Genomic DNA, 10,007 nt, shown 5'->3' with positions numbered 1-10,007 from the left:
ACTTCACTGTGCTTTCATGTGGGCAGTCGAGACGCTGGAGCATTGGACGTCCAGCCTGGTGTACTTGGGACTACACCCATCCCAGAGTGTAGGGTGTGAGGTGGGACGTCGACAGGGTGTTGCTGCCTGAGCTTTGGTGACTTGCAGATCGTGTTCTGGTGTCTGTAGCCGTTTCCGGGCGGTGTGTAGGGGGGTCAGGACTGTAGACCGCAGTCTTTGCATGTCATCTGAAGACTAAACGCTTGGACAGGATCCCCTTTTCCATTCAGATGTTTCTTTATTGCTTCCCCGGAGAAACCTGAGCTGCCTACTCCTGCACTGGAGCTCCCCGAAAACCAGCCCCCAGGTTTTACTACACACGGGTGTGCAACGAACGCTGTTGCAGCTCAGGTCAGTGGGAAATACTTAAAAACCCCCTTTTCCTCTTTCCTCCAGGCTCGCACCCACCCTCCCCACCCCAGCCCAACGCTTGGGTTCCTTTGCTCCGAGAGCACTTGGGACACCACGTGTCTCCTGTGGCGACTGCCCTGTGTTCCCTTTGGCGACCCCCAGAGAGGCGCGGAAGTACGCGACTCGGAAGCGAGCCACTGTAGGCCAGCAGCGTTAGGCAGAAAAGGTTTTCCCGGTTTGGGCTCGGATGGCTGCTTCCAGCCAAACCCCTGCACTGTTTGCCACGTGTTTTCACTGTGCAGAGGCACGGAGGAGCGGATGGGCAGGCAGCTGGCTTATTCTGCCTACAAAACTGGGGTGAATTTTGATTTTTCTGGAGTAAGAGCTATGGTGTCCTGGATATTCTTTTTGGATGCCAAAGGACAGGAGAGACCTAGAGGTGTGTCCAAGGGACGAGAAACCTGTGAGTTGGTGAGCACTTGTTAAAAGTGTTTGCTCTAGGTAAATGGGTGCTCAAAATACTACTGAATAGAAAAGAAAGCATTTAAATAAGTCAAGGTATGTAAGGAAACTGGTGATAGGAAGATGTATTCATAGAATCATAGAATGGTTTGGGTTGGAAGGGACCTTAAAGCCCACCCAGTCCCACCCCCTGCCATGGGCAGGGACACCTTCCACTAGACCAGGTTGCTCAAAGCCTCATCCAGCCTGGCCTTGGACACTTCCAGGGATGGGGCATCCACAGCTTCTCTGGGCAACCTGTTCCAGTGCCTCCCCACCCTCTCTGGGAAGAATTTCTTCCTGATATCTAATCTAAACCTCCCTGATTTCAATTTGTACCCATTCCCCCTTGTCCTGTCACTACAGGCCCTTGTAAAAAGTCCTCTCCCTATTCAGGAGCTTCAGAATGAATTGCCTGAACTGCAAGTAAAAAGCTAATTTTGAATTAAGACACAGAGGATTTTTCCTGTGCTAGACATTGCAACAAACCTAAACGTTCTGAGTTATGGAAAAGCTGCAGAAGGAGATCTGTGCTGTTGTTAGACCTCTGCTGCGCAGCCCCGCAGGAGCGTCGAACCTGCGTCGTCCCTCACCTGCCAGTGGTGCACAGGTACTCGTCTGCCCTGGTATCAGTGCAGTTTGCAGAAGTAAAGCTGGGTGCATAGAACAGCGGGGAAAGCCCTACCTGGGGCAGCCAGCGCTGTTGGGCTGGGTGGGAGCCGGCCCGGGAACGCCTGCGGCAGGAAGAGAAGGAGCTCTTTGGTGTCCGTACGGGCTCGTCCTCTTGGCTGTGGTACAGTTGCGCTGACTGCCAGCAGCGCGACAGCTAGCCGTGGTGAGGTTGTCCAGAAGAAGTCCACTTTTGCAGCCAGGATGAGAGAAAGGGGAAAAAAAAAAAAGGCATTTTAGACACAAGTTCCAACAAAACATGTTTAAGAATGGAAGATCTTCCACTGACTTGAATGACTTCCCATGCGGTCATTCAGTTGCAGAAAGTTGACTTGAGGTGGATTTTCCATACTCGGTGTATTAAAACTTCTTGAGTCGTTCTGTTCGTTAAAAGGTAAATGCCAACGCGCACAGGTTGGCGGTGGAAGCTCTTTCTCTGAGATGTGTTGGGGAAGACCTGCTCAAAGGAGGCCAAAGAAGGCCAAAGTCCTGTCACCTATGGTCTGGCCAGCGGGATGCTTTGCAGAGACAGTCTCGGCCTGGATGCAGACCTGTTTACATCTTGTCTCTTACTCTGTCGGCTTCTCTGCGGTGGTGACGAACTTTCGGTATTCCTCTTTTCCTCCCGTGCATTGTGCCTCGGCGACTGTTGGAACAATGTGCTGGTGAGGTCGGAGGGTTGTGTCTCTTCCACACGTGTAGGTAGCTGCGTGACTGGTACTGCTCCGGCTTGCTGGGCCAGCTGGCCAGCACTGTGTGCGGGTCAAAGCTGTGCAAGCACGCTGACGCTGCGGTTGGCTTTCGGGCTCTGTGGTTATGTAACTGTGCCCTTCCTCCCATGGCCTTCATTCTGGAGCTGTGAAACTAGTCGGTAATCAAGACAGGTGACTTCTTTCCAAAAGCCTTCCAAAGAAATAATTTCTAGCAGGGTGTTACCACGTCTCAGTCTTTAACCCTCTTCTCTTTAAACAGGAAGAAAATGAACCTGAAATCTGAACGCAGAGGAATTCACGTGGATCAGTCAGAGCTACTGTGCAAGAAGGGATGCGGTTACTATGGCAATCCTGCTTGGCAGGGATTTTGCTCCAAGTGCTGGAGAGAGGAATACCATAAGGCCAGGCAGAAACAGATTCAAGAGGATTGGGAGCTGGCAGAGCGGTAAAGAGCCCCCTGTTCCTTTGCATTTTACAGTAGGGTGACCCCACTAAATACTATTCCTGTCTCCGGTTTTCTAGTCCTATTTGCTTGGGCTTCGTTGCATCATAAGTTCTCAAATCTGACCTTTCCTGCAGGAATTAAAATCTTCCCTTTGATGCGAAGATGAATATTTATGACATTCTAATTTAAGAGATTTCCAAAGAAAGTCTGTGAAGTAACACACGTAAACACCCCCTTCCCCCCCACCTCTCGACAAATGCTTTGACCTAATTTGCATAGTGAAATGTGTAATTCTAACTAGCGGTTGGAAGGGTGAAAGTGACAATTTTGATTAAAACTCCTCTGCCCCTGGAGACCAGTTATTGTCTTGAACAGAGCCAGCCCGGTGGCTTTTTGTCTCAGCTGCTGGTTTAGAACACTTGGTCTGTCGTCGTTCTTTTAAGCTGCAGGGTTGAGTCCCGCAGCGTCAAAGCTTTAGTGTAAACAAATCAGGTAATCCTCATCAGCATCTATTTTCTGCACAACAGTCTCATTTTCCTAGTGCGATAAATACTTGACCCTGAAAATGGAGGTTGGAGGAAATCTGTGCTTGAGTGAGAAAATGAGAGCAGCTGCAACGGCTTTTTGCTACGCTTGGGCGGGAAGCGTTATCCGCTGCCCTGCGAACTGCAGAGCATCCTCTGCCGCTACGGCCGTCACTTGTGTCGCTTCCGGGCGCCCGTCATGTGACACCCACTGGGAATTCACTGTTTCAGGGTTAGGCGAATTCCTGAGGTGGAGGAGCACCTAGCCATGTGTTAAGAGTTGCTTGGCAGTCGGCTTGAGCTGGCCAGGGTGTTGGACAGCGACACAGGTTCTCTGCGTACACCTACGGCCACAACTCTGCGGAACAGTGCAGGCCGAGACGCGTGTCGGGAACCCTGGGGGGGGTGTGAAACTAGGTGATCCTTAAGGTCCCTTCTGACCCAAACCATTGTGTGGCTCTCTCTAACTCGAGTTTACCTAGTGATACGTTAACCAAGGTCACCGGGGGAGGCATTAAGGGCAGTGTTCATGTCAGCCTGCCGGAGGGTACCTTGAGCTGGGTCCAAAGTCATGGTTGTGGTTTAGAAGCCCCAGGTTTTCTGGTTGCTAACTGCCTTAGACCCCCCCGCCGGCCTTAGGCCCTGAAGTAGTTTGTTTTTGAAGTTCTCTGTACTGTCTGACACTGGAACGGATTAGCTGCCAAGACAGGTAGAAAGAAGTGCTTGAAACCTTTTCTAGGCTAATCAGCAGGTGCCAGGTAGACCGTTGAGTACAGTACAGAGGACATGGTATTTTGTCCTCTGCCATAAATTTGCCTTAAGCAGTTAATAAGGACTTCAGTGTTATTAGAGCAGGTAGTTGTACTGTCAGTCTTACAACATCTGTGTACAATAAAATGGGGCATTTAGGGAATTATTCACTAAGTGACTGTTCCGGTGAGGACATGCTAAAGGCACAGATAAGCTGTGATTGTTTGCTGTAGTGAACAGACAGGCTTGTCAGCACAGATGAGACACAATTCCTCCCTGAAGAGATTAAAAATCCGTTCAGCTTGGGATGGGCCAATTGCTCAGCCTCTTAGCATCTTGAAGGGCAGTATAATTTAACCCATTTTAATCCTGCATGGGAAGAAGAGTAGCCAGTGAAGGATCAGTGTGTTTGCCCTCCCCTACCTCGTACACACAGACTGAAAGACAGGCTTGGTCTTTGCAGAGCACCCATCAGTGCTGCAGTGGTTGGCCTCGTTCACTCAGTCGAGCATAAGTGTTACCGAGACTTTGAAAACAAATGGTGACAAGAATAATGTCTTCCAGAATATTTCTGGGATTGTGCCAGGGTCTTTCACTTGCTCCGCTGCGAGCGAGGGTTTTCATCTGCAGCAGGATGGTGAAGGGTTGCCTGTGGTCAGAGGTGGTGAAACTCAACAGATGGAGGGAGGAAGGCAGCCGCATCGAGTATCGGAAGCGCTCCCGCAGTTTTCCCTTTGCCTCTACCTTTGTAGAATTCAGGGCTCTGACACGAGAAGGTGACCACGATTGTACTTCAGTCTCCTCCCTCTTGACCTTACTTTTGCTCCTCCCTGGCTGCCTCGAGCTTTCCCTCACTCTTACTGTTACAACGTTGAAAGAGTGACTTAACAGAGCGAAGGGAGATGTGGTGGGAAGCGAGAAACCGAGATGGGTGTAGAGGAGAATTAGTATGTCAAATGAGTAATTAATTCATTGCCCAGTGAATTAGCTGCTCTGTGCTGGTTTTAAGCACTTAAATTAGACCTATATTTTTCTAATTCCAGGCTTCAGCGTGAGGAGGAAGAAGCATATGCCAGTAGCCAGAATACCCAAGGGGCACAGTCACTGACCTTTTCAAAATTTGAAGAAAAGAAAACCAATGAGAAAACACGAAAGGTCACTACTGTGAAGAAGTTCTTCACTGCTTCTTCCAGAACAGGAGCTAAAAAGGGTAACTTTCTCCTTCTGCTTTTAATGGGTCTGTACAACGTGGTGATTTAAAGTATTTCTGCTGGATGTAGTGTACTGAAAGGCAGTGCAGTGCTCTGTGACTGGACTTGAGAAAGTTGGAATAATGTTGCTTCTGGAGGGCAAAACGTGAAGTCTTGGTGTATAAACAACAGAAAACCACAAACTTTTGGGTGATGCCAAACAAACTTTTAAACAGAAGAGTGCACTGTGGAGTCTGTGGCTGTGTCTGTCATACAGGAGTTCTTCCACTGAAGTGCGGTATGAACTTACTCGTGGTGGTGGGCTGCTGCTGCGTGCAAGTGTTGTGTTCATACGAGCCACGTTCTTGCTAGATTCAGGAGTCAGCCGTAGTGGATGCTGTGGTTTAGGACCCGAAGGGGAACTCTTCCTGAAGAGAGCAGTAGGAAAGGCACGGGCTGTCAGTCATCTCGAACAAATGGATATGTCTGTGGGAAACAGAGTATCAGGGGATGCTGCCCTAGTGGGTCACTTCAACAGCTTTATCAGGAAGATGGGAAGGTGTGAGCAGGCTGCCTGTAAATGAAAGTCAGTGTGAAAGGAAACTTGTAGTGTTTATGTGTATATGGGTTGCAAATATCACGTTTGTGGTTGGCAGAATGTTTACTCTACAGCGTGTGCTACAAGTCAGACTGATTAATGGCACTGACGCCTTTTCATAGCAAGAGCTCACCTGGCAAAAGCAGGAAGTGCCGTGGAGGAAGCATTCCAGAAGAAAAAGCAGCGTTGACGTGCCTTAGCCTTATAGAGCATTTCCTTAGTAAGGAATTCTAGATATGTCTGAATTCAGCCTGGGAGTCTATGCATTTCCTTCATAACTTCTAAGTATGTCTGAATTTCATCTTGGAGTGTGTCTTGGTGTGTGGGCAGCACCTGGCTAAATGAGCCTTTCAGCTGTGAATTAGACTTCTTTTACGTTCGTTCTTCTCACTTTGCGTATTTTCTTTTTTGTCCCCTGCACCATCTCCGTGCTCCCGCTCTTGGTGTCGTCTTGCTCCTGCGTCTGTTTCAGTGGCTCAAGAGAGAACCGTTAAGCGAGGACAGCTTGGGCGGGAGCGCGATGCTGATAACGTTCTCAGGGATTTGAAGGAGATTTTTACTCCCTCCTGGGAACTGGCTTCCCCTGCCGAAGGTAACGCAGCACAGCTCGAGCAGGCTGTCTGCTTGATTTTAGTAAGCTTACTTAGTTGGGCTTTGCGAAATCCCGACTAGGGTTGTGCCGGTTCTGCCGTGTGCGGTTGGGTAGGAAGGTGGCGGAATGAAGTGTGGCGCCCTGGGTGAACGTGGGTCTAACTCCCTGCTCTTCGGTAGGAGAGTACAGGAGTAAAGCTGGAGCCTCTCTGAGCTTGGCCTCAGCGCCACAGCGGAAGGATTGTGCAGCTCCAGAAAACCAAGAGTTTTATAAGAAGTGGCTGGATCTTGTGCTGCTTCATGTTTTTATCAAAAAACCAATTCCAGGTTGCCATTATAAATCTGATTATAAGTTGAAACTACCTCAGTCTAATAGCTCACACTCAGGAGCTTGTGCCTAGCAGTTTCTTACATCAGTCGAGAGGCTTTCAGACGAGGGAGGACACTGGTTTCATTTACACCCAAAGGACGCCAGAGCCCTTGATGCAAACAGCTTTAGCGTCTTGTCCTATGTTACTTGTTTGCAATTCCATTGTGCTCTGCTGCCTAAAGAGATGGGGAGATTGCCCTGTAAATCATGACAATGAGGGGTGGGGGTGTAGTAGCTAATGACAACACTTGTCTTGCATTCCTTACTCGGACCAGACCCCCGCCCATGGCACAACCGTAGTGACTTACTGGAGTGCTGCTGCTCTGCTCTGACAACCAGCGTTTTTGTAGAGTGCCTTCAGGAAGGTGTTTGTATTGGTAGCGTTTATCCTTTGTAAAGGAGACCCTTTCTTAACTCTTCCCATGCCCTTTCCATTGTGGCATATCTCCTCTACGAGGGTCTCTGACTCCTCCAGGTGGAATTTCCTTCCTGTAATCAGCCTCTTCCAATTCTGCAGAGTACATGGCAAAGCTGAAAACACTTTGTTGCTGAAGGGACGTTTGTTCCTGCAGTCCTTAACGCTCAGTGCATCTTGTGCCGACGCGTTTTCCCTAAACCAGGCTTTCGGTGCAGCGGCGAGCGAAGCTGCAGCGTTTGAGTCGCTACACGTAGTTGGTCGTGTGAGTCGTTAAAAAGCCCGTTCGTTCTAACGCTCCACTTCTGTAATACCTACGTGAACAGGGATCTGCCTCGCTGACTACATCTCTCTAGTAACCAAACCATCGTCTGTTTTAAACTCATGGCTGAAAAATTGTTCGTGTTCCTTAAGCTGAAGTCGCAGAATGAGGTTCATTGTGTTTATAATGCAGCGAACCCCACGCTGGAGGACGTACACAAATCTTCAGCTGTTCTTCGAAATGAAGCCACTAATCAGCTGTGGGACAACATCTTGCAATCCTGCCCTCTCAGAAGGATATCTGCTCTCTTAGTTAGTGCAAACCTGTGCTTCTTCCTGCTTCCGTGATGCTAAACGTGACAAATGCAGAGCAGCACAAGTCGTGGTGGCTGTCCAGCTGGAACGCTGCAGGCCTTCTGCTTGGAGTCTTGTGCGTAAAGAAGGTTGGAGGAATTTTTTAAGAGTGTTCTGCTGTAACTAGAAAGAGATTGATTTGCACTTTCTATCTTGACTGCTACAGTTGGAACATAAATATTGGTAAAAGCATTCCATTCTTATCACTTAAATACCCTAAGTATTTAACTTAAGACCCTAATGGTACCAGACCAAACTGTCCAGAGACCATTCTGCTGAAGCGTGGAGATCCTGACGGGTCTGGTGCTTTGGGCGTGTGATCAGTCTGTTGGTCACAGGATCGTACAGCTTTGAATTCACTGTAGCCTCTTTCAAAGCAAATAACAAACAGACCGACCCGATAAGCTCCCTCCAGTTCGGGTTTAACACACCAATTTAAATACACTGGTCCCATTTATTTCCTTTTGCCGTGGAGTTCTGCGTGTGTGCGTACTGACACGAGGATTGGTGTTCTTGCGCGTGTATTTTCAGATGGAAAGATATGTTTGTGTCATGTTGATCATCAATATTTTCATGTTTTCTGTCTCTTTGCTGCTTGCTTTTCATCATGTTCATTTACAACATCCCTACCCAATCCTTCATTCTCAACAGTGCTGGCTGGCAAGTGGAAAGGTGGGTGAACCAAACCTGGGCAGTGAAAGTATTGGAATGTACCTTGGGAAATCAGATGTGTTGGTGCGGACAAGCCCCGTGGTTGCAGCTGTAGACACCTGCAGCCAGCGCTGCCTGCGCTCTGTCTGCCTTCCCACGTGCAAGCAGATTCTCCCTTGAGCAGATGCAGGGCCTCTGCTCTCGCCCAAACACGAATGGCCATGGGTTCCTTTACACCACGGGGGTGACCGGCATCTGCTGCCCAGCCCGAGAGGGGCCGCTGCGGTCCTTGTCTCGTGCTGCAGCTGATGCTCCCGTGACCTGGTCAGAAGCCAACCTGGGAGCTGGTCAAGCTGGAAAACAGCCCCATGGGAAACCCTGATTTCCGGCTAGGACTGCCCTGGCTCCCCGAGCTGGTGCGTGCGCCAGGTGACAGATGCTTGTGCTGGTGCAACGGAGCAGAAACGTAATGGTGAGGGAGAGCGGCAAAGGGACCACTCCATTATCCTAGACGGGTGCGGAATCCCTTTTGGAAGCCTTGACTGTCTATGCAGATACCTTACCTGGGAATGAAAACGTAAAATCTGGGAAACAAACCCACGTTACAGTAATTTGCTAATATCAAGAGGCCATTAGTGTAAATGATTATGTGGCTGTAAATGTTTCGTTTCAGTGGAATATTCTGTTTCCTAGAGTTCTGTTTAATAACATCCAGCATTTCGCTGGTAAACTTTGAGAAATAAATGCTTACCCATCTGCACAGGTGGGAAGAAATCCCCACACCACCTGAAATTTTAATACACACGTTGAACACTTCCTCAATTTGTCCATCAGTGTTTAAAAAAAAAAAAAAGCTAACGTGATGTGCCCAAACTCTCCCAGCAGAGCTCCACGAAGCCAAGGCCCCCAGCCCGTCTGTCAACAGGCAGGCTAGCATCGAGACAGATCGAGTATCCAAGGAGTTCATCGAATTTCTCAAGACGTATCATAAACCTGGACAAGATATCTATAAGCAATGTAAACTCTTTTTGGACACGATGAATCATAAAAGGGTAAGTTTTGTGTGCCTCTTGCAGAAATGACGTGGGGAAGTTCAGGAGAGATGGAGAAGGTGCCGCTGGTCGCGGCAGTTGGGCTTTCCTGCACGGGAGTCTTCGGTTGATGCGCTTAGGAAGGGAAGGTCTTGTGGCAGTTTCAGTTCTGAAGGCCTGCCTTTTGGGGTGGCATGTCCCCAGAGAAACCTTCCAGCCCCACGATCTTGGGTGTCTGGAGAGAAGGTTCATTTGCATCCTAAATAAATTAGGTCAGAAAGACAGACCGTCTCTTGAACCAACAGTTTGCTAGATCCGTATGACCCGGGGACGTCGGGAGCGTGTTAAGAACGAGTTCTGGGTGCCTGAAGCTTAAAAAGTTACAAGGGTGATATGGTATCAAGCCCCGTGTCTCCTTCTCTGTGGGAAAGGGAACTTGACTCCACTTTCTTTAAACACGTCTGTAATAAGGGTTGCATCTTCATGCTCTTTATAAAAAATACAATGTTCTTGAAGTGGTGGGTCCGCAGTGCCGCCTGTGGTTGGAATGAGGC

General features: G+C 48.9%; 1 protein-coding gene across 3 annotated transcripts in view; it reads left to right on the top strand.

Moving 5' to 3' along the window:
- Nucleotides 1-2,539: 2,539 nt before the first annotated feature.
- Nucleotides 2,540-10,007, top strand: part of RABGEF1 (RAB guanine nucleotide exchange factor (GEF) 1) — an 11,880-nt gene continuing 4,412 nt past the window's right edge. Inside the window, exons 1-5 of one of the 3 annotated variants that reach the window (XM_010155515.1) lie at nt 2,540-2,718; nt 5,036-5,202; nt 6,253-6,372; nt 8,423-8,443; nt 9,308-9,474. In XM_010155515.1, coding sequence (XP_010153817.1) covers nt 2,540-2,718; nt 5,036-5,202; nt 6,253-6,372; nt 8,423-8,443; nt 9,308-9,474 — 654 coding nt within the window. Of the gene's footprint in view, nt 2,719-5,035; nt 5,203-6,252; nt 6,373-8,422; nt 8,444-9,304; nt 9,475-10,007 lie in introns of all 3 variants that reach the window. The other 2 variants (XM_010155516.1, XM_010155517.1) reach the window with 2 other exon arrangements.

This window comes from Eurypyga helias, unplaced genomic scaffold (genome assembly GCF_000690775.1).
Source record: "Eurypyga helias isolate BGI_N326 unplaced genomic scaffold, ASM69077v1 scaffold40067, whole genome shotgun sequence".
Taxonomy (NCBI): Eukaryota; Metazoa; Chordata; class Aves; order Eurypygiformes; family Eurypygidae; genus Eurypyga; species Eurypyga helias.
This window is presented reverse-complemented; position numbering and strand designations above follow the sequence as displayed.